At 36.3% G+C, this 25,203-nt stretch overlaps 1 protein-coding gene across 5 annotated transcripts in view; it reads right to left on the reverse strand.

The window, feature by feature from the left end:
• The window catches only part of TAF2 (TATA-box binding protein associated factor 2), a 98,652-nt gene that overhangs the window by 8,170 nt on the left and 65,279 nt on the right, over positions 1-25,203 (reverse strand). For 3 of the 5 annotated variants that reach the window (XM_049092629.1, XM_049092628.1, XM_049092633.1), the window contains exons 23-27: positions 23,760-23,989; positions 22,279-22,434; positions 21,692-21,797; positions 18,745-18,867; positions 8,186-8,417 (exon numbers count right to left, since the gene is read on the reverse strand). In XM_049092629.1, the coding sequence (XP_048948586.1) occupies positions 8,186-8,417; positions 18,745-18,867; positions 21,692-21,797; positions 22,279-22,434; positions 23,760-23,989 (847 nt within the window). Of the gene's footprint in view, positions 1-6,981; positions 8,418-18,744; positions 18,868-21,691; positions 21,798-22,278; positions 22,435-23,759; positions 23,990-25,203 lie in introns of those variants that run through there. The other 2 variants (XM_049092630.1, XM_049092632.1) reach the window with 2 other exon arrangements.

Genomic DNA, 25,203 nt, shown 5'->3' on the forward strand with positions numbered 1-25,203 from the left:
AGTCACAATACTCCATGATGAACAGGGGAGGTTCTCAATAACTATATTTTGTTTTAAGTGGTAAGTGTATTCTTAAGGTCTGATCATTAAGGGATTATTAATAAATTCTCTAGAATAATTGGTTGAGAAACCTCTATTTCAGTAATAAAATAGTCCAAATCATATAAACATCAAGGTAACATTAAAAATCACATATATGGAATAGAATTTTCCGAAATGATAGTAGGTGTTTCTTAGTTTTTCATGGAAGTGACAGGAGTTCCAGAGCCAATTAAGTTTGGGAAAATATCGTGTTAAACAGATTTCTTTACTGTAGAACTTCTTGGAACTTGTGAGAGGCCTCTGACAGTTAAGTGAAATTCTAAGAGGGCATGTACAGTTTCTCGATGATCTCCAATCATAAAATCCTCACTTTTTTTACAGCACCCAATTAAAGAAAAAAACATTTCTTTTTGTAAGGCTAGGTCCTCAGTTAGTTCTTCTCTTTTCTAAGAACTTCCTTTGTATGTCTGCTCCTAAGCTTTATAGTAGTCACCCTTTGGGTCTTTATCATTGCTCCCTTTGACCTCTCTCCAAATAGTCCTCCATTAAGTGCATACATCTTTTTTCTAAAATCCTGAGGTGAGGAAAATGAATTTTATCTCCTCAAAAAGTAGTTTATAAGTGATCAAAATACACTCACGGCTTAGAAGGATTATAATTCTATTAGTACATCTTCCTTCTTCACAAATATTCCCACGTGGTCTTCCTCCAGTGTCCCAGTAATGCTGCGCATCACCATAGTTCATTTGTCAAAACTAAGAAACTGACACTGGTGCATTAACGAAAACTCCAGAATGCACTTCAGTTTCACTAGTTTTTTCACTGATGTTCTTCTTCTCTGGCAGGATCCAATCCAGAAAAACTCACTGTGGTGTTGTCATGTCTTCCTTGTCTACTCTGATGGGACAGTCTCTGTCATTTTGTTTTTGATAGATTTAATGGCTTTAAGGAGTAATGGTCAGGAATTTTGTAGTGTCCCTAGATTGAGTTTGTCTAATGTAGACTGGGTAGGCTGGCACTGTGGGGTTTTATACCCACACAGGTGCCCTTCTCATCACATCATACTAATGAGGACATATTAACATGACTTAACCACCAGTGCTGTTTACCATGGTCACTTGGTTAATGGAGTGTCTGTTAAGCTTTCACTGGAAAGTTTCTATCTTCCCCTTCTCATACTCTATTCTTTGGAAGTGAGTCACTAAGTCTAGCTTACACTCAAAGGTAGGGTGTTAGAAGCTGAGAGCTTTGAAAGGACAGTCCTACTTGGGCTGGAGCACATCTGGTATGAAGAAATTTCATTTATTTACAGTAGAAAGTTAGAAGCAGAAGAGATGAGTTTAGGAGAGGAAGATGGGAAAAACAGCTTTCCAGCTATTTACCAGACAAGGATTTCATTTTAAAGATGATACTTTGATCAAACTTTTTAAGGACTTTGTAAGACTTTGGTAATAAGGTAACTTCTCCATTCTCTCCTTGAGAATCACCTCCCAAAAATAAGGAGACAAGAAACAGATATTGTAAACTTCAAAGAAGTTGAAGAAATTTGAAACACATATCCACGACCAATGAGGAAAGGCTGCCAAAGGCAGAGAGAAGCAAGGTGAGATGTTCAGAGATGAAGCCATTCCTGCAGCTCTCAGGCCAATTCAGCAAGAGAAAGAAGTCAGACAAAAACAATAAATTACAAAATTCAATTTACAAACATTAGAAAAGAGGTAATAAAATTATCATCATTTACAGATACTTTTAAGGAAAACCGAAGAAACACATTTAAAATCTTGCAAATAGGGATCCCTGGGTGGCGCAGCGGTTTGGCGCCTGCCTTTGGCCCAGGGCATGATCCTGGAGACCCGGGATCGAATCCCACGTCAGGCTCCCGGTGCATGGAGCCTGCTTCTCCCTCTGCCTGTGTCTCTGCCTCTCTCTCTCTCTGTGACTATCATAAATAAATAAAAAAAAAAAAAAAAAAAAAAAAAAAAATATTAAAATCTTGCAAATAGTGAGAATTTAGTAATATAGTTGTGAAGGCTAATTTTAGGTGTCAACTTGACTGGGCCAAGGGATGCCCAGAAAGCTGGTTAAACATTATTTTTGGGTGTATCTATTAGGGTGTTTAGGGAAGAGATTAACATTTAACTTGGTGGAATAGAGTAAAGCAGATGGCGCTCCCTGCTGTGGATGGGCCTCATTCAAACTGCTGAGGGTGCCTCAACAGAGCAACAGGTATAGGAAGGTTGAATCCCTTCTCTGTCTGATGGAGACACAGGGGACATGGATCTTCTGCCTTTATAGTCTTGGTGCTCAGGATTTCAGACCCAGACTAGAATCTATGCTGTAGGCTCTCTTGGTCTCAGGCCTTTAAGCTACACCACTGGCTTTGCTGGGTTTCTACCATGCAGGCAGCAGACTGTAGAACCTCTTAGCTTTCAAAACTGTCAATATCTTATAACAAATATATAGATATAGATATAGATATAGATATAGATATATCTATATCTATATCTATATATTTCTCGAGAACTCTGATTAATGCAGTACCTAAGCACAAAGTCAGCATAAAATAATAACCTTACAATGAAAAGACATCATTCATAGAATACCAAACAAAAACATAAGCTATAATCAAGTTAAAAATAAATTCTGGGGGGATCCCTGGGTGGCTCAGCAGTTTAGCACCTGCCTTCAGCCCAGGGGGTGATCCTGAAGACCCAGGATCGAGTCCCACATCAGGATGCCTGCATGGAGACTGCTTCTCCCTCTGCCTGTGTCTCTGCTTCTCTCTTTGTGTGTCTCTCACGAATAAAAAATAAAATCTTCAAAAAAAAAAAAAAGAAATTCTGTACTGATAGTCATATTGATCTCACTAATACAAATAATGAACATCAAGATACTAATTCTCAATGGGGAAAAACTGAGAGCTTTTACCCTAAGATCAGGAACATGACAGGAATGCTGACTCTCACCACTTTTGTTCAACACAGTACTATAAGTCCTAGCCTTAACAATCAGACAACAAAAAGAAATAAAAGGCATTCAAATTGGCAAAGAAGTCAAACTCTCCTTCTTTGCAGTCACATGATACTGTATATAGAAAACCCAAGACTCCACCTCAAAATGCTAGAACTCATAAAGCAATTCAGCAATGTGGCAGGATGCAAAATCAATGCACAGAAATCAGTGCACTGATTTCAGATGCACACTAACAATGAGACTGAAGAAAGAGAAATTAAGGAATCAATCCCATTTATAATTGTACCCAAAACCATAAAATACCTAGTTATAAACCTAACTAAAGAGGTAAAGGATCTATACTCTAAAAACTACAGAACACTTATGAAAGAAATGGAGGAAGACATGAGATGGAAAAACATTACAGGCTTATGGATTGAAATAATAAATATTGTGAAAATATCTGTGCTACCCAGAGCAATTCACACATTAAACGCAATCCCTATTGAAATACCATGGACTTTTTTCACAGAATTGGAACAAATAATCTTAAGATATGTATGGAACCAGAAAAGACCTGGAATAGCAGAGGAATGCTGAAAAAGAAAACCAAAGCTGGAAGCATCACAATGCCTGACCTCAAGCTATATTAAAAAGCTGTGATCATCAAGAGAGTATGGTACTGGCACAAAAACAGATACAAAGATCAATGGAACAGAATAGAGAACCCAGAAATGGACCCTCAACTCTATGGATAACTTATTTTCGACAAAGTAGGAAAGAATATCCAATGGAAAAAGGACAGTCTCTTCAACAAATGATGTTGGGAAAACTGAATAGCCACATGCAGTAGAATGAAAGTGGACCATTCTCTTACACCATATACAAAGATAAACTCAAAATGGTTGAAATATCTAAATGTGAGACAAGAATCCATCAACATCCTAGAGGAGAATACAAGCAACATTTTTGAACTTGGCCACAGCAACTTCTTGCAAGATACATCTATGAAGGCAAAGAAAATAAAAGCAAAAATGAACTATTGGGACTTCATCAAGTTAAAAAGCTTCTGTACAACCAAGGAAATAGTCAACAAAACTAAAAGGCAACCTACAGAATGGGAGAAGATACTTGCAAATGACATAGCAGATAAAGGGCTAGTATCCAAGATCTATAAAGAACTTATCAAACTCAACACCCAAGAAACAAACAATCCAGTCATGAAATGGGCAGAAGACACGAACAGACATTTCTCCAAAGACCTACACATGGCCAAAAAACACATGAAAAAATGTTCCACATCACTTGTCATCAGGGAAATACAAATTAAGACCACAATGAGATACCACTTTACACCAGTTAGAATGGCTAAAATTAACAAAACAGGAAACAACAAATGTGGCAAGGATGCAGAGAAGGGGAATCCTCTTGCACTGTTGGTGGGAATGCAAGCTGGTGCAGCCACTCTGGAAAACAGTATGGATGCTCCTCAAGAAGTTAAAAATAAAGGAGTTACCCAATGACCCAACAATTGCACTACTCGGTATTTACCCCCAGATAGAGATGTAGTGAAACGACAGAATGCCTGCTCCCCAATGTTCAAAGCAGCAATGTCCACAATAGTCAAACTGTGGAAGGAGCCATGATGTCCCTCAACAGATGAATGGATAAAGAAGATGTGGTCTCTATATACAATGGAGTATTACTCAGCTATCAGAAAGGACAAATACCTACCATTTACTTTGATGTGAATGGAACTGGAGGGTATTATGCTGAGTGAAGTAAGTCAATTAGAGAAAGACAATTATCATGTGTGGAATATAAGAAATAGTGAATGGGACTATAAGGGAAAGGAGGGAAAACTGAGTGGGGAAAAATCAGAGAGGAAGACAAACCATGAGAGACTTCTAACTCTGGGAAACAAACAAAGAGAGGTGGGGGGATGGGGTAACTGGGTAATGGGCATTCAGGATGGCACATGATGAGATGAGCACTGGGTGTTACTGTATGCTAGCAAACTGAATTTAAATAAAATATTTTTTAAAATACCAATTCTAAGTTAACTCTTGAGTTAACACACAATCAATACCAACTACAAAAACAATTTCGTGGAGAGCTAAAAACCCTGGTTCTAATATTTGTATAGAAAGATAAACCCTCGGGAATGCCTGGGTGGCTCATTGGTTGAGTGTCTCCTTTGGCTCAGGGCGTGATCCCAGGGTTCAGGATCCAGTCTCACATCGGGGTCCCTGTGAGGAGCCTGTTTCTTCCTCTGCCTGTGTCTCTGCCTCTCTGTGTATCTCATGAATAAATAAAATCTTAAAAAAAAAAAAGAAAAAGAAAAAGAAAAAGAAACACTGAAAAAGGCAAAATTACAGAGATGGAAAACCTTCAGTGGAAGGTAGGGGATGGGTGGTGGAGGGGCAGCCACAGTGAATTTTTCGGTGATGAAACTGGTGGTGGTAGGAGATTCAAGTCCAAGCATTTGTCAAACCCCTAAAAACTGATACAAAGTGAGATTTATTGTATATAAATTAATAAGTCAACTAGAAAAAGAAAATAACACATAAGAATAGCAAAAAGATGATGAAAAGTAATGTAAGGAGACTTGCTCTACTGTATCAAAATATACCACAGTGCTACCATGATCTAATTGGCATGGTACGGACAGATGAGCGGACAGAGCCATGAGACCAGCCACAAAGTCCAGAAATGGACCCAGAAAATAAAGGAATTTAGTATGCTACACCTGAAATCTAAAGAGAAAAGAGATGGAGTTTTATCCTTTTTTTTTTTTTTTAACTTTTCATCTCTACATCCAACATGGGGCTCGAACTCACAAGCCCGAGATCAAGAGTTGCATGCTGTAGCAAACAAATCAGCCAGGCACTCCCAAAAGACAGTATTTTAAATACATAGTGTTGGGTAGCATTCTGGAAGGGAAAAAAAAAAAAAGGTTGGATTTCTACCTCCTATTTTCTATCAAAATAAATTCCAGATGGATTCTAGTTGGATAGTAACCTGAAACATAAAACTTTAAAACCAACAGAAAAAAAATGGGAGAATTCCTTTATAGTCACAGAGTAAGACCTTTGTTATTATACACAAAATGTATATACTCTAAAAGATAAACTACACCAAAATTAAACATTGCTACAAATACCGTTTGTTAAAAAAAAATGTCTATACTGTATAGCTGCATGTACAGACTAGCTCTGGAGAGACACACATAATACTGCCAAGAGTGACTGCTTCTGGGGAAAGAGACTGGGAGACTTCCACTAGAACCTGGTGTTGTTTGTGTATAATTACATATTTACATAGTTCAAAAATATGAATAATTCCTGTGTTGTCTGCTCTTACCCATCAGCTTAAATAACTGAAGGCTTGCCATAAAAAAGTTCCTCAGAAAAAACATCCAATATAAATATCCAATTTAGAAATATCTATGTAACACATAGTTCCTAGAACAACACGGGATATAAAAGATGAGCTTAAGTTATATAGGTAGCTATTATTTATCACCATCTTCTTAACAACACTTAATGAGTATTTGGAAATATATCTTTCTATTTTCAAAGTTGGGAATTCTACGTATGGTATCACACTGCAGCACACTGTAACATAAAATATTCCATTTTCCAAAAATAATTTCAGCAGGCCAACACTAAATTAATTGGAATCGAAATAACTGCCATTTAGGCCCTTCAACATCTCATCACATTCCCTTTTGCCCTGAGACTCCAAGTCAGCTGCACTGTTTCACAACTCTTGAACATCCCCCTTGCTTTCTTCCGTATTTTTTTTAAAAACACTGTTTCTTCTTCTGAAAGAACTTTCCCCACCTCTATTGAAATCATTCTTACTATCAAGGCCAGCTCAAATCCCGCCTATCCACAAAGCTTGCAGAGATTTGTGGACAGGTACATTATATACATACACAAAGAGAAAGGTAACAAAGATATAAAAGATACAAAGGCAGAATAGTCAATTTAAAAACTTATTTATTAAACAAGTTAAATGCAACTAAAAGTTTATTTAAAAGTCCAACATTATTGGATCCCTTTGAAACATCTATTCTGGAAGAAATACTTTGTCAAACTAATGATAAGAGAAATGATAAAAATAGAACAGGTATGAAAAACACTTTTAAACAAACAAACAAACAATAAAGCACATGATAAATTCAGAAATAAAAATAAAAACACACAAATTATTTAAATATGAAACCAAAATGTTTCATGTATTTTTAAATGTTTCTGGTGTACTCACATGACGGCTGACTTGTCCGTGTTAGTAAAAAGGTATTGGACTTCGTGTTTTACTGAAATAATTTTAGATTATGAGTGGGGTATGTAAATTGTCTACATCAGCGAACATATTCTATATATGAACATATTCACTTATACTTAATGAAAAAAAAGAATTTATAATTTGAACATCTTGATTTGAGAACTGTGGATTTGAGAGTCCTATTAAATTCCAACATCATAATCACCAAATGTACTATCAAAAATGCTATTTCAAAAACATTTTTTTTTAAAAGAGCTGCTTCTGAAAATTTCAGTATTTTAGGGCAAAAGAAAATAACCATGTATTCTTGTTCACAACTCCTGATGTTTAGCCTCTATGGTTAAAACAAAAAAAAAATACCATGTAATAAAGATTCCTATAGAAAAGCCTAGGTCTTTCTCGGTGGTTCCAAATAGTGTTATACAACATTTCACCGGAATAATGGTTTCACCACTGCTCTGGCAGTAGCTTGTTTAAAACATAACTTTGCCCTGTAACATCCATCGAAGACTACAACATAATTGAAATTGGCAGTACACATGAAGACCATGATGTGAATGGGAACTGCTTGTGGCATGAGGGCCTCTGTGAAGCTGTGTGTGTGTGCGCGCGCGTGCACCTGCACGCACGCGCTCTGAGGAGAAAACAGGATGAAATGGTTTATCCAGAACTATAAAACATTTTTCTAACTAGATCTCAATTGCATAAATAACATAAATCAAGTGTTTAGAACTTCCATGGATTCTGAATTTCTATGAGAAAGGCAACTATTTTTTTTTGTCTGTTTTCTTTTATCATTCTTTACAGAGGACAAGCTTTAGCTGTACTCTCCTGGACACTGAGGGAAAGGTCTCGTTTGTCCCCTCCTCAGTCAGAAAGAGAAGGGGAGTGAACAGACCTGCCACTGGCGGGGCTGGAGAAGCTGAAGGGCTCTTTGTCCTTCTCTTTACCATCGTGCTTGTGCTTATGCTTGTGCTTATGTTTGTGCTTCTTCTTCTTTTTCTTGTGCTCGTGGTGATGGTGGTGATGGTGGTCACTGTGTTTGGAGGACACGGGCTCCTTTGTAAACACTGATAGTGGAGCTGCAGCAACTGGATGCATACTCATCTCCAATGGTGACTGTTCTTTACCTTCAAGATTAAAAACACCCAAATGAAATCCTGCTGATAACAAGGTCAGTGAGATGAACATAAGAGGGAGCTGGTGACAGCACAGGGGAGGGACCCTAAGGGTTTAACACCTCCAAGAGCATAACACGGAATGGGAAAAGGATCTGAATAAGACATTCCATTAATCACACACAGTAAGTGCTCAGCACTGTGGCCAGAAAACTGAATACTTCAATTCCTCAGTTTATACCAATTATGATATATACCAGTATGTTATGAAGCCATCTTTTATAAGTTAAAATTTATGTTTAAAAGTATTATGAAATGACAAGAATGATTACACGTGTGTGTTATAAGACCTACATTTGTCCTTCAACTGTAGCTCCTTCAACTTTAGTTCGATTCTAAGGTACTGGGCAGGAAAATGGCAGTTTATTTTTGTCACCCAAAGAACCACTTAAAAAGACATAAACATGCTATGCTAGTTACTGATAATCATATCTCAGCAAAATTCACATTCTATAGTCCCTTAAGGTACTTTCTGGAAATAGATAGGCAAAAGTGAACTCTAAGTAGATTCAGTTTACATAGCTTAAGAAATCAGAAAAGGCAGTGAGTCTATAAACAGAATATCTCCACTTAAAGGCAAAAGTAGTGTCACTTAAGAAAAAAAGATGAGAAATAAGAAACCTGTGCTTTTGACTAGATTGTGCTGTTAGCCTTCGGCATACATTTTCTTTCTCTTTATCTCATCTAAAAAAAAAAAATCAAACGTTTTGGAAAGTTCTTTCCATTTCACATTCTATCGGTCTAGGAATCTACAACAGAAGTTCTTTCTTAGACTCTAGTGTATGAAAATTTCTTGCTTCCTCCAGAAGCTACAATCCTTGGGCCATACCCCAAGAAAGACTTCTCTCTGCATTACTCTGGACTGACAATACTGCTTTACATGCAGCCAACTAAGAAAAAAAGCCTAAGAATCATCTCAGATACCCTCCCATTGGTTTTCACTCATAAATATCAACTGTCAGATCACCTCACCTCAACTGGATGGCAATACTAGTCTTTCATTAACTGGTTCCTATGCCTAATGTGTCTTACACTCAAACCTATACTTTACATAGCTACACAGAAGTAGTTCTCAACCAGATGGATTTTGCCCCCATAGGGGTTTATTTGGCAATATCTGGAGATAGTTTTGTCATCACACCTGGGGTAGAACTGGGAGAGGAAGACATAGTGGTGTCCCAAGCATAGAGTCTAGGGATGCACAGGATATCATACCATACATAGAACAGCTCCTCCAACAAAAAATTCTCATGCCCACAATGTTAATGTGTAGGTTGGAAGACCCTGCTATGTAGTGATCTTCCTAAAAACAAAGCTATATGTAATTATCTGCTTAAAAACTCAGTTAGTTCTAAAAACAACAAAAATGACAGTAACAAAAAAACAACTCAGTTGATTCTACCAACAGAATAAAATCCAAAAAAACCCTTGGGCTTAAACGCAGCAGTTTCTGAAAATACATGCTTAAACCAACTAGCTAAAAAAAACCCAGTTTTTCAACTAAAATGGACTATTTAAATTATCAGCACTAATTTTGATCCAAACTAGCCCCAAAACCATGATTCTTACCAAAACTACACCACAGAAGTTTCCTAAAAAATCAGTTTCAGCACGGATTTGATGGTTTACAATCTGTCCTAAACTTACCATTCCAGCCTTATGTTCCCCTATCACTTTCTATGCACTTTAGAGTAGCCCTTTCATGATTGTGAATTTGTAAATGCTATTTCCTATGCTTGAAATATCCTTCCCTTATTTGTCCAACTCATAAATTCACTTAACAAGCAACAGGAACTATATGGGAACTGGGGAAAATAGAGATGAACTGGATAGATCTCAGTCTTCTGGCATTTACCAACTAGCTGAGAAGAAAGAAGTTGAGTAAGTACAACCAAATAATAAAAAGACAAAGCACAGAGTGAACCAGTAGCATGACAGGAGACTTAAATTAGCTGTGGGGGTATCAGAGACAAACTTCTCCAAGGAAGTAATATTTAAATGGTAACCTAAAGAAGACAAAAGGGACAGAAAAAACATTTCAGGCTTTTTAGGAATTTAAAACTCAGCTCAAATGTCATTTAAGTTTTCCCCAAACTGCCCCCCAAAATTAGTACTTTCATGTTCCCACTACATAATTCAAAAAGGAAATTACAGCACAGAGAACTTAAATGACTTGCTCCCCAGGTGGCACCGGCAGGTTTGAGACCAAAAGCTCCAGAGTCTGTGCTCTTAACTGCTCTGCTGTGCTACACACAGCACAGTACACACCGCAGCATACCTTTTTTCTTTGGGTCTCTTTCATTACACTTAGAGAGCATCTTGAGAACAGGTGTCTTTTTCATCTTTGTATCTCAATATGTCACCCAATATCTAGCACCCTCTCCATCGCACCTCCTCACCCCTGCCAAAGCTTGCTAAACAAATGAATGAATTAATACAACAGAAATATCTAATTATTGCATTTCTTTTAGATAGAATATTAGGTTAATTTAATCCAACTAAATGCAATCTGAAGGTCATTAATTTTGAAGGGAGCGGGAGAAAGCTAGGACCATTCTATTACAGACCATTACAGACCATTCATTCAACTAGTATTGACTGACTACTAGATTTCTTTGGTGTCAGGCATGGTTCAAAAATTTCAGGACAAATGAATAAACCAAAGCTCTTGTTCTCTCAGATGACACATATTTTATTACTACAAAATTATATTTTTATATTCATGATATTTTGCTAAAGATAACACTAATAATGATACATAAGCTAATTAGAGATTATGTACATACAGAACAAGTTTAGGGATCTGTATCTTTTTCAATAATTGGCACCAAAATAACATTCAGAAAAATTTTCAGGGATATCTGATTTAGAGTATCAGCCATTTGGCTGATATGCCACTGTAAGATTTTAATTTAGATTTTTTTTTTTTTAAAACCTTTGTTTTTTTTTTTTTAATTTTTTATTTATTTATGATAGTCACACAGAGAGAGAGAGAGAGAGAGAGAGAGAGAGAGAGAGAGAGAAGCAGAGACACAGGCAGAGGGAGAAGCAGGCTCCATGCACTGGGAGCCTGATGTGGGATTCGATCCTGGGTCTCCAGGATCGTGCCCTGGGCCAAAGGCAGGCGCCAAACCGCTGCGCCACCCAGGGATCCCTTAATTTAGATTTTAAATAAATTATACAAGTATGTTTCCAATCACAGGACACAGAGGTGATAAGGAGAAGTGATAAGAGACTTTAAACCCTGATGAACAAATCCCTTCAGATCCTAGCTCATGATTTAGACTACAACAGACTGTGAGCTTTTCAACTGGCTGTCTGCACTATTAAGAATCTAAGGTCCTCTTCTGCACTGAAGTTTCATCATTCTAAACACCTGCCAAGCTACTTGGATTGCAAAAAACCAATAATTATATTGGAAACTGTACTTCCTAGCAGAGATAACTGCCAAATAGACAACCAAGTGTACTTGGGTATACTCTTTTCCAAGGAATACTTATAACCACTTCAAAATCCAATCTCTTGTGGCCTTATACTTAGCATTAAAGATACACTGATTATAAATCTTGCATGACTCTTGATTTGTAATTACTCTATTCATAAGACAATGGATTAGCTAGATCCAAAGATAAAGGTGTTAGGAACCTCGGCTCCAAGGACAAATGGCTGATTTTAAGGCTGGGCAGGATATTTACAAGATGAACCTGAAACACATCTGGTATAATGGCAAGGAAGTTAAATTCTTCTCAACAGACCCAAGAGTCAAACTTCTAAGAGGTTCTCACTGTCCAAAGATGGGACAATCTGTACAATGATAAGAATAACTAATGGACTAGAACTAATTGATCACACATTGGAGGATGTTAGATAGCCAACTCATCATTTGAAAAATTATTAACTAAAAAGAGAAGCCATTATTTTCCTCCTCCTCTATGATCTATACCACTGGGTATTAATAGATGAAGGGGGACTTTAGCTTTATAAAATAAACTAGTTTATAAAAATGGAAAGATTAATTAGAATATCACCACCTTGTGGGGCACCTGTGTGGCTCAGTCAGTTGAACATCTATCTGACTATTGATTTTGGCTCAGGTCATGATCTCAGTGTTCTGAGATCCAGCCCTGCATCAGGCTCCAAGCTCAGCAGGGGTGTGCTTGAGATTCTTTCTCTCTCTCTGTCCTTCCTCCTGCTCACACATGTGTACTCTCATTAAATAAATATATAAATCTTAAACAAACAAAAAAGAATATCACTGTCTTGCAACTCTCAGTGAAATAATGGATCGAGGCACTGAACATCTTAGTGGTTAACCTCATAAAAGAATCAACTCTTTTTTTTTTTTAAGATTTTATTTATTCATGAGAGACACGCAGAGAGAGGGAGGCAGAGACATAGGCAGAGGGAGAAGCAGGCTTCATGCAGGAAGCCCAATGTGGGACTCGATCTGGGGACTGCAGGATCATGCCCTGAGCCAAAGGCAGATGCTTAACCGCTGAGCCACCCAGGTACCCCAAGAATCAACTCTTAACTATAGGAAACAAACTGAGGGTTGCTAGAGGGGAGGGGGGTGGGGAACAGGTAACTGGGTGATGGACATTAAGGAGGGCAAGTGATGTAGTGAGCACTGAGTATAAGACTGATTAATCACTGACCTCTACATCTGAAACTAATAATATATTAATTAATTGAGTTTAAGTTGAAAAAATAAAAATAAGTAAATAAAATCTAACTTCCAGTTGAAAAAATAAAAATAAGTAAATAAAATCTAACTTCCACTATTCAAAAAAAAATAAAAAAAAAGTCAACCAGACATTGTATATTTCCAGATGGAAGAACACACCGCCATCTATAAACCTGAATACAATTAAGCTTCTATATCCGATTATAAATTTACAAGAAATAAAAAGGACTCTAATATGTTAATTATACCACAGGTATAGAATAAGCAAAATACAGACTTGAAAACTACAGCTTAAGACCCTGGTTTCTTTAACAAATATACTGTAAAAGGGAAGAAAAGACAGAGAAAAAGGTAAACTTGAAACCTTAAATTTAAAAAGATGTAAAGGACAGATCAACCAACTACAATGTGTAGACCTTATGTGGATACTGGTTCAAAAAATAAAGTGTGTTAAAAATAAGTATCAGAATGATGGCATAAGTCAACTAACTGAAACTTAAACACTGGCTACTTATAAATATGAAAAAACACAAAAATATTTAAAAATATGAAAAAAATTAATGTTTTAAAGAATGCTACTGTGGTTAATGACTTTTTAAAGTCCTCACCTTTACAGATATATACTAAGTTGTTTATGAATAAAGTGATGATCCATGGGATTTGTTTCAAAATTGTTCATAAGGGTGAAAATAGGTAAGGATATAGATTACACCACTGACCATGAGTTGATTGCTATAGAAGCTAAGCATGGGGTGGGGGGCGGTTCATTATAGTAGTCTGACTCCTTCATAGTTTGCCATAATAAAGTGTTTTTTAAAAAGGAGAAGTTAAGGCAATTTGACACTATCCATGAAAATGTTAAATATCCATAGTCTATGGTTTAAAATGTTCATTTCTAGAACTCTATCCTATAAATGTGCTCATGCATATGTGCAAAGACACATACACAAAAATATTCACCAAAATAGTATTTGTAACGACAGAACATCTGATAAAACCTAATGTTATTCTATAACCACCATCCTTTAGCTCTTAAGTTTTCAATTATAGACTATATATATCTATATATATAGTCTATAATATATATTATGTTCATTATACATATATATTCATTATACATATATAAAATAATCCATTTATTTTAGAGAGAACATGTGCATAGCAGGGGGGCGCAGAGGGAAAGGCAGAATCTCAAACAGACTCCCGCTGAGTCTGACAAGGCAGGGCTCGACCTCCTGACCCTGAGATCATAACCTGAGCCAAAATCAAGAGTTAGATGCTTAACTGACTGAGCCAGAGCCATTCAGGCTCCCCGACAAAATATATATATATTTTTTTTGTTTGCTTAATCTCTATCTTTCCTGGATAATTTCACCAGGTCTAATCCAAGGTGGTAAGAAAGTACAACTTCCTTCTCATATGGAATTGTATTAACAATCAGATTTGGGACATGTATGAGTTGACTTTCACACTAGCATGATGTCATCTACAGAAACTCTACTGAGAAAAATGCATGTATTACCATCAACATGACACATTTACGCACATAATTTCATGTATCACTTCGGGGTTTACAAGATTGCTGGGAACCTGAGGCCCACCCAAGGTGAGGTACCACTCATTTTTAAGCTAAAGAAAGCACTTTTAGGCCCTGAAATATGTGTCTCTATGATAGATGGCACATACATAAACAAAGGATTTATACATAATTAAGAATATTGTATTTTCCTATTTCATTCATATGAAAACCACAAAACAGAGTATCTGTTTTGTTGTTCTACCCAATGTTAAATCTTTCCTAGAGATCTAGTAAAATGCACTATGGATAAAGATTTTTGCTATAGTCAATTTAACAAGTGCAAAATAAACTGAAAGAGGTACTTAATATAAGCCTAATTTAGGGGCTTGTCAGCCCATCTGATTAAAGTGCTGTCAACATTCAATAACCTGTTAGTTCTCTTCAATTTGTTCACATAGGTATATGTTTAAACTTAACACAAAACCTGCAGTTTTTATTAGGAAAAGTGTGAAGTTTGGTCTTCGCATTCTTTAGATCACTGTAAAAAATAAAGTGTAAAATTATATCATTAAAATTTAAGTAAAAAAAGAATCAAAGTCTGCTTTTCACATTAGAGTTTCAAAAGAAAGAACTAGTACTTTCAAAATATATATATTTCTTTTTTTGCGGTAAAGATTCCATGCACTAAAACAGTGCTTTTCTAACTTATGCAAGAAGGCATTATGTAATACAGCAGCCCTAGCTAGGCAAAACTGCAGGAACTCTCTTCCTTTTCTTCCCCACTAGGGGTTTCCCTCTGCTCCTGTGCCTGTCACTTCTCTATGCCTCATCACCACAGACAGGCTGTGTCAGGCTGCTGTAGTGATGGAAAGGACACAAGAGGCTGTATGGCCTCCTCTTTGCCTCAGGGGAGAGGAAAGAAATAATAAAGGAAGGAAAATACCCCTGCCACTTCTCTTTTCTTACCCATAAATGGCTTAACCTATCACACATATCATCCTCAAAATATTCTTCTAGCATATGCAAGGAAAGAGAAAATTGGAGGGAAAAAAGAACAAAAAGGAAACCATGACTTGTCCACTACTTAACAGTTTCCACCTCTTCTTTATCTTACCTACACGCCCATTCATCTTCTATCCCACCCCCCAGGTGACATCTGTAACACATTCCAGTTCTCAATTATCTGGTTTGCTGGCTCTTTTAAGAGAGCCATCTCAGGATTCATCTCGGCTCTAGGAAAGGAAGCAGGGCTCTCAATCTCAAAAGCCTTGGACCTAAGGAGATAGCAGAAATGAGTAAGCACAATTCCATTGTGCAACACAAAATGGAAGGCACATCCCTGCCTCAGAGGACTTCTCAAGTTAACTCTTTTTCAAGAGAAGCTGGAAATCCAGATTGCTATGTGTAATCTCTTTTTAGTAAACTACTTCAAAAATTTTTGTGAGACTTATATAGAACAAGTAAAAGATGCCTCAGTTGGATGTGCTGAATAAAGCTCTAACTAAGGCCCATTTGTGAACTCTAATTTGGAATCCCTTGGAGAGTTAAGAGAGTTCACAGCTTCCCTTACACTGGTTCTGTGCCTCCTCTCCTCAGCCCTCCAGCTAACAACCTCAGGCCAGGCTAGCTACCACAGCAAGAGACCCTGGCTCCTTCTGGGAGGCAGGAAGAGAGGAAGTCCCTATTTTACTGCCAACTTTGAGTTATGCAAAGTTGTGCTTCTGACATTTCCAAAGATGAAGTTCTAAGGGCCCCTTTTCTCAGAAACATTGTTACAAACAGTGGCTAGGTTTGATACTCTTATTCTTCATGTATGGTGTAAGTTAAAAGGGATTTTAACTTTGTTGGCTAGCTTGGGAAAGTTACCTATCAAATGTAACAATGTATCTATGGGAAAACCACATTTAGAATTCCAAAACAAATATTAGTACAAATAATCTTTTGGAACATCACCATTTGTAAAATGAAGGTTTTCTAAATTCTAATAGTATCACTATTGAATCTTAAGACCTGCTCACTGGCCACAGGGTACTGAATAGCATAAATACATTTAAAAAAAATTACAAAAGCACATTAAAAAAACATATTGCAGTTAAGTTTTAGTCAGTCCAAGTAATATATGGGTATACACTTTGCCTGATGACACAAAAAGGTCCTAGGCAACCAGAGCTGAAATATTAATACTTTCCTATTCCACACTCTTAGCCCTGTATCTCCTTCCTCAGTCTTCCATGAGGTCAAGAGAGCTACAGGACTATAAAAAGAGAGATTCCAAAAAAAGTAAAAGTGAAAAAAAAAAAAAAAAAAAAGGTAAAAGTGGGTTTTTAAAAGCAATAGGGAACTATGATACAGAGGCATATTAGTGGCCACAAAATGGTGTTAAAATTTGCTGCTCCCTAGGTTAGTGCGCCACATCACAAAGAAAAACCAAACATTTTCAGACTCTTTTCTGGAACAAGAAATCATTTAACTGCCGAATTCAGACAGATTTTTTTTTAAAAGGCATGGAAGAACAGGCAGAAGCATCACCCCAAACTATATCAAGAGGTTTAAAATACTCTGAGCTTGATCATTTTTAAAAATGTGGGTAATTTTTCATGGCTAGTAAAATTTTAGTAAGTATAATGGTAATAAAGCAAAATTACACCAAAACCAAAAATAAAAACAACAGAACATAAGGCTAGCAAGGCCAAGAAATGTCAAAATTCACTTATCAAAGTGATAAAGACTCCAGCTGATTCTTTCTGAAATAAATTCTGCATGAACCTATTAACAGTAAATGCATACAGCCGCACACAGAGAGATATAAGAAAGCAACAATCTGGGGTCTCAATACCAAAATATTCTGAGTTGTTACTCTGGCTTGAATTAATCACAGTTGATCCTTAAGCTCCTCAAATCAATAAACAGCTACTCCTTTGTTTATATCATAAAAACATGGCTTATATAAACAAAATCCATCTGTTGGAATCTTAAAAGTCTGACTAATGACTTTTGGAAAAACTATTGTTTAAAAATGATTTTGCTTATATATCTTGTTTTTCACTCCCTGTTCCTCCAAAACTTGAGAACTGAATCTTTAACACTGAATGTTTATTATTCCTTATCTAGATTACGTTTTTTTTTTTTTTTGGTAAGCAACTAAAAACAAAATAAGCAGAAGACAATGTAAAATAGAGTAGACAACAAACACATCTGAACTGAATTACTTTTCATAAAATTAAGCCCAACTAGTATTTAATAATTTAAAAGACAGAACATCTTAATTTTCTAGTATAGCATCTAGGCTTCATGACTGACCATGAATGACCAATTGTAAAGCTTTCAAGGGGAGAGGGAAAGGAAAAATAAATAAATGACTTTCACATTTTATAAAAGTATGAAAGGTGCAGATTTGATGGTATCTACTGAAGCTGGCATTTTCCATCTTATAATATTCTAAGAAAAATAATTGCAAGAAAAAAATAATGGGTATTTTTAAATGGCATAATAAGGGATGTTTTTCCCCTTTTCTACTCTTCTCTCATTTCCAAGTTTTATAGGAGTGCACTATTTTCAAATAGTCTAGTTTAAAATATTCTTAGGGGCACCTGGGTAGGTCAGATGGTTAAACGTCCAACTCAACTTAGATCTTGATCTCACGGTTGTGAGTTCAAGCCCCAAATCAGGCTCCAAGCTGGGTGTAGAGTCTACTTAAAAATCAAGAAATAAAATATTCTTGGGATCCCTGGGTGGCGCAGAGGTTTGGCGCCTGCCTTTGGCCCAGGGCGTGATCCTGGAGACCCGGGATCGAATCCCACATCGGGCTCCCGGTGCATGGAGCCTGCTTCTCCCTCTGCCTGTGTCTCTGCCTCTCTCTCTCTCTCTCTCTCTCTGTGACTATCATAAATAAATAAAAATTAAAAAAAAAAAAAAAAAAGAAATAAAATATTCTTTACATTACATAATACAAAGTCAATGTGTTGCAAGAAAAGCAAGTCCCTAGATCTATATTTTCATGTATTTTTTTAAGTTGATAAACTTTATACATTTTGTAGATTTGTTCTTAATAATAATAATAATAATAATAATTTCACCTGTTCCCTTCCGTGCAAGCTCCATGCTCCACTGGGGTTTCGTGGTGGGTGTGCCATCACAGCCTGTTGAGTGCTGAGGTATTAAAGCAGATCGGGAGCTAGTTGGCCGATATTTAGAGAGCCCTATAATACCAAAGAGGGAAAAGAGGCATTTATTTCTTGGTTTACCAAAAGAAGAAAAAAGCCTGACATGTTTTTATAAGTTAACCTTAAAACCAGAAGCAGTTCAACAGCAGAATTCTAATAAGGCTACTACTAACTACTAAAGATCCCATTTGATTTTAATCCTTTGTCATGGTTCCTTTGTGCTTAAGTCTAGGGACAACACACTTCAAGAAAGACAGTAAAGAGTAACTGGCCTGCAATATATATAAACTGGATTCTATATTTGAGGTAGAAACCATATTTTATATTATGTAAATGGAATTTTGGATATAGTAAAATTTCCTTGTTCTCCCCCAAAAAATTTGCGAATAAATTCTAACACTTACTCAGCAAATAGATAAAAATAATTTAGGGGTTACAGAAGATATTTCAAAAAGGAAATGTTTTAATGGCATAATGTGAACAGCACTGTAGCAGCTATCAGGAAACCTAGGTTCTGGTTCCAAGTTGTCAACAAATTAGATAATCCAGGTGAGACACTTATCTCATTGTGTCTCAATTCCTTCATCTGACACATGGAAAAGTTCTAAGGTCAGTCTAGTCCTGAGTAGGCTATTACTTGAGCGTGTCATTTAGGGCAAGTCACCTAAGATCTCTCTCTTAAATTCACTTGTCTATAAAATGGACTGAATAGGTAAAAAATTGTTAATATCTCTTACAGTCAGAAAAGCCAAAGAATTCATGATATGTCAGTTTTCAAATGTATCTTAGGCTCTTATATTCTACCTAAAGCTAGTTCTCAAATTCTACTAGCTTATCTTAGATTACTAAGTAGTGAGAAATAATTTAGGTCTCAAAACTAAGATTTAATAAAAAGCAGACCATGGTAGGTAACGGGGACTTTGTACAACTGTAACAAGTTTAAAAAGGATGGAAAAAAAGAACAGAGAAAAAAATATTCAAATGCAGAAGTCATAAAAGACACCAATATGAGGCATAAATAAATACTCATTTTTTTCCAATAAAAAAAAAAAGTAGGAAAAGGACCCAGAAAAAAAAATAGTAGTCATATTCCCAATAAAAAATGCATTATAAAGTATACTTGAGGGGGTGTCTGGCTGGCTCAGTCAGTAAAGCATGCTGACTCCTGATTCTGGTATTATGAGTTAAAGCCCACAATGGACAAAGAGATTACTTAAAAAAAAATTAAACTAAATTTGACTTATCATTTATAATTAATAAGTGTCTTTATAAGTTACTACATTGGTGGCAAAACAGTACTAGGCATACAAAAATGATGATAAATGAAAATTAATAAATTACATCTTACATATCAACGTGGACGAACTTTAGAAGCATAATGTTGACTGAAAAAAGTCATACTCCTATCATACCAGTTTCATAAAATTAAAAAAACAAGTACAAAGAAATCCTATATTTACGTGGTACACTATAAAGAAAAACCAGAGAATGATTAAGTAACAAAAGAAAGTGAAGACAGTATTTCCTTGTAGTGCAAAAGTAGGTGAACAGAACTAGGGAAGAGGCACAAGAGGAATGACAAGCATGGGGTCTAAGACGCAGGTTAAAGTGGAGAGAGGTTCACAGATATTTGTCTGATGATATGTCTGATGTCTATAAAATTATAAAATGGTGATGATATAAGCTAGGTATTAACTCTTGAAAAAGCATTATGATAAAATGTATCAAGAACTGTAAAAATGTGAGATGCTTCAGTGGCTCAGTGGTTCAGTGTCTGCCTTCGGCTCAGGGGGTGATCCTGGAGTCCCGGGAGCCTGCTTCTCCCTTTACTATGTTCTCTGCCTCTCTCTGTGTGTCTCCCATGAATAAATAAATCTTTAAAAAGAACTGTAAAAATCTGAAGTCTCTCATAATACAGTTAAAATTAACTTTGCACCAATAATACATTTTGGGAAACATATCCATGAATATAATTTGACAAAAAAGAAACAAAAGCTTTTGAATGAAGATATCCAGCAAAGAATTATCTGTAATAAAAAAAAATTGAAACAATGTAAATACCTACCAAGAAGGAAAAATAAAGTATATTATAGTACACTCAACTCAATACTGTTTCAGATACTATTTTCAAAAGAAAAGCTTATATTTGAGAGATGCATGCAAAAATTTATGATATGAAACAGGGATATTATATGAAACAGAGAGAAACCTGTGTTACTGGGGGGATTAGTTTCAGTCAAAATTTTAAAATTATGGTTATATTAAAAAGAAAATAGGTCTAATATTTTATTTTGAGGTTAAGTAGATTACAAAAAACAAAAAAAAAAACCAAAAAAACAAAAAACAAAAAACCAAAAAACCAAACAAACAAAAACAAAAAACAAAAAAACAAAAAAAACCAAGAACCCTAAAGCTACTGGAAGGAATCTGTTGAATGTTTTTTTAAACAAACCCAGAAGTATGGCAAATACATAAAAAGACCAAAATAAAATAGAATTTTAAAAAAGTCCTTTAAAAAAACTTATTCCTATGCTGATATACCTTATAATCTTTTTTATTTTAAATATTTTATTTATTTATTCATGAGAGACACAAAGAGAGGCAGAGACATAGGCAGAGGGAGAAGCAGGCTCCCTGCTGGGGGGCCTGATGCAGGACTTGATCCCAGGATCCAGGATCACAACCTGAACCAAAGGCAGATGCTCAACCACTGGGCCACCCAGGTGCCCCTTCCCCTTATAATCCGATACAATCTAGTATTTTCTAGTTACTTTTAAACTTTATAGTTGTTCACTTGTAAATAAAGCAACAAGCCTTTATTTGTTAGCACCATGTGAACTCTCTTGTATACCAATCTTACCTGGAGTCGATGGCCTTTCAAGCATGTTCAAATGATGAGAAATAAACGCCTGGCTATCATGAACAGTGTCCATATCAATTTCCTCCTCATCTTGAGAATTTGAGAACTAAAACACATACACAAAACAAAGGCGAAAAGAAGCCATTATATTGCTTTACATTTGGATCTTAGCTCTTAGGAAAGGTAGCAGAGAGGTCACAGAATATACCCCCACATCTTAAAAGGAAAAATAGTCTTTTTCTCAAAAAGTACTAAGAGTAAGAAAAGATTAAATGGACCAGCCTCCAAAAGAAGCTGAATGGATATTACTGGAAATGAAATAGCAACTAAAATCTACTCCTATATTGTGGGAAGAGGGAGTGAGCTGTGGTAAATCACACACACAGTTCCTACCCCAAACAGAGAAGAAGTATGTGATAATGAAAGTTAAATCAGATGTAAGATCTTAAATGGGCATTTGGGTTCTTTTATGATTCAGTCTGCCCCATCTGTTCCTGCTATGGAAAAACCATTGGAAGTATTCAAAAAGATTTACAAGAAGGTGAATATCCTACACTATTAATACAGGTTTAACCTGTATTTCTTACTCTGATTTTGAGTTTGACTTTACTGCTATCCTCATTCTTCTCCAGTATTTGACCAGGTTCTAGTGGGGACCCCAGTGGTGTATCAGCCTTCCTCTTCACTCCCTGCTGATGAGCTGACATATTACATGATGCTTCCTTGGCAAGGTGATCATCTTCCTGCGGCAATATTCAAGATCAAAATTAGATTTCTGAAGACAAGTAGCTCATATTATAGCTGAACACTAATAGCTACAGCAACCATGCAGATTAGAGCATGCCCAGTGCTTAAAAATTATCAGCAATGGGCTTAAAATAAACTTCCCCTTTTCCTGTCTGCTAGTCTTTTTGGGGGGAGATCAGAGGTATATAAGTGAATTTCTAGAGCTTTCCCAAAAGAGTATATTTTGGTGTCATTTTCTCCCTTCTCCTGAAGACTCCAAGAATGAATGTGAGTAACACATATGGGCAAGAATTATAAACATTATTTGTTTCTACAAGTTCTAAGTATTCAGATTTGAAAGAGCATTTTTATGAGTCTCATTTTTTCCTATTGAAAGATCTTACTCCTTCATAATCCAAACTCTAGAATACATTTCAAATTTACAACAAATACAATTATATTCCAGAAAATCTAAGTGAATAAATAAATTTAAAATGATTATCACTAACTACCATTAAGAGAATCTCAGTTTTCAAGTGTCAAAACACCAGTAGGGAATTGCCAGGCAAGTAATCTGGTCTAAATATTGGCGAAAAATGAAGCATGAATTATTGGGAACATTTTGGTACTAATATGAAAATCATTTCAGGAAAACTTTCTTTAAATTATAGTAAAATGATTATGTATCTTAAAGGTCTTTTTACAAAAAGTCTGGTAATTTTATAATGCACAGCTAGAAATAAAAGCTTTTTAAAAGGCAAACACAGACACACGTACATAAATAAAATAGTAATGCAAAATCTCCTCCCAAATCAGCAGCTTACTCATTTACCTGACCAGTCATTGCTATTTATTTGATAAGCATTTGTCAGGCACTTATCATATGCTTAGAATTGTGCTATGTATGACACAGAGAAGCAAAAAAACAAAACAAAAAAAAAACAAAACAGAACAAAAAAACCCATAAAACAAAAAAACAGGCAGAGCCCCTATGTTCAAATAGTTTGCCAACAGCATATATGGACAAGATTAAATATTCATTTCAATTTTCTACTACTCAAGGAAGAAATTCAACACTCCAGTACAAAAACATGATGTCACCACAAAAGGAGTCAATGGACTGGCAGCACATCATTTGTCATGTGCAGCTATGTAGTTTGTAGTTTGTGCAGAAGCATTTTATAAACTGTAAAGTACTAAACTACTGTCAGCTAGTTGTTTGTTTTTTAAGTGCACATGAAACTTAGTGGCTTTAAAATTTGCCAGTCAAAACAGCAATTCTCTTCTCTAGATAGCTCTATATAATGAAACTACATCTTCATATAATACATTGGATTCTTACAGGGTTCTGAAATCCAACTAGCTGTGCGTGACTACTTGGATTAATCGCGGCTTCTTGGTTGCCTGCTATGGCCTCTGGAATTATGGTCGGATTCAAGACAGCTTTTTTCTCTTTTAGATTAAGAACCAACCCAAGCTCTGGTAAGGGCAAGCAGGAAGGTCTACTGAGGCCAAAAAGTGTGAAGTACAAGTCCACAGCACCACACCGTAACCTCCAGTCATGTGAAGTTCCTAAGAAGTAAATAATAAAGAAATAAGTCAATATGTACTCTTATTTTTTTTAAGTTTTTTTTTAATTTTTACTTATTTATGATAGTCACAGAGAGAAAGAGAGAGAGAGAGAGAGAAAGAGAGAGAGAGAGAGAGGCAGAGACATAGGCAGAGGGAGAAGCAGGCTCCATGCACCGGGAGCCTGACGTGGGATTCGATCCCGGGTCTCCAGGATTGCACCCTGGGCCAAAGGCAGGCGCTAAACCACTGCACCACCCAGGGATCCCAATATGTACTCTTAACCATAGATTTTTTACTGCTCCAGAACCTATACAGAGGAAAAGGATTATGATGTCAAGGGGCTATCTAATGACCTAGGCTGAACGGGCAAACCTTCTACTCTAAAGATGCATCTTATCTTAACATAGATACTTACAAATTGTTATAGAAGCAGTAAATGAAAAGTATTTTTCATTTTCATTTTATTTTTATTTTTATTTATTTATGATAGTCACAGAGAGAGAGAGAGAGAGAGAGAGGCAGAGACACAGGCAGAGGGAGAAGCAGGCTCCATGCACCGGGAGCCTGATGTGGGATTCGATCCCGGGTCTCCAGGATCGCGCCCTGGGCCAAAGGCAGGTGCCAAACCGCTGTGCCACCCAGGGATCCCAGTATTTTTCATTTTTAAAAAAGATTATTTGAGAGAGAGAGAGAGTGTGCACATGTGTGTGGGGAGTTGGAGTGGGGACTGGGGGAGTGGGAGACAGCATCTCAAGCAGACTCTGTGCTGAGTGTGGAGTTCATGTGGGGCTTGCTTGATCTCTCAACCTTGAGGTCATGACCTACGCTGAAATCATCAAGAGTTGGCTTAACTGACTAACCACCCAGGTGCCCCTGGAAGCAGTATATAACAATGAATGAACTAATTATGTTTATAATTGGAAAAAATGTTATCATTACACCATTTTTTTTTTTTTTTTTTAAGATTTATTTGAGAGAGAGCAAGCGAGTGAGGGGTGGGGGCAGAGGGAGAGGGAGAGAAGCAGACTCCCTGCTGAACACACAGCCCGATGCAGGACTCTATTTCATGACCCTGAGATCATGACCTAAGCTGAAAGCAAGAATTGGATGCTTAACCAACTGAGCCATCAAGGTACCCCCTTTATACCATTCTTCTTAGCAAATAAATGTTAGTTAGATATCCACTAAAACTTTAATAATCCAAAAACAGTATT

The sequence above is a fragment of the Canis lupus genome, chromosome 13 (assembly GCF_003254725.2).
Source record: "Canis lupus dingo isolate Sandy chromosome 13, ASM325472v2, whole genome shotgun sequence".
Lineage (NCBI taxonomy): Eukaryota > Metazoa > Chordata > Mammalia > Carnivora > Canidae > Canis > Canis lupus.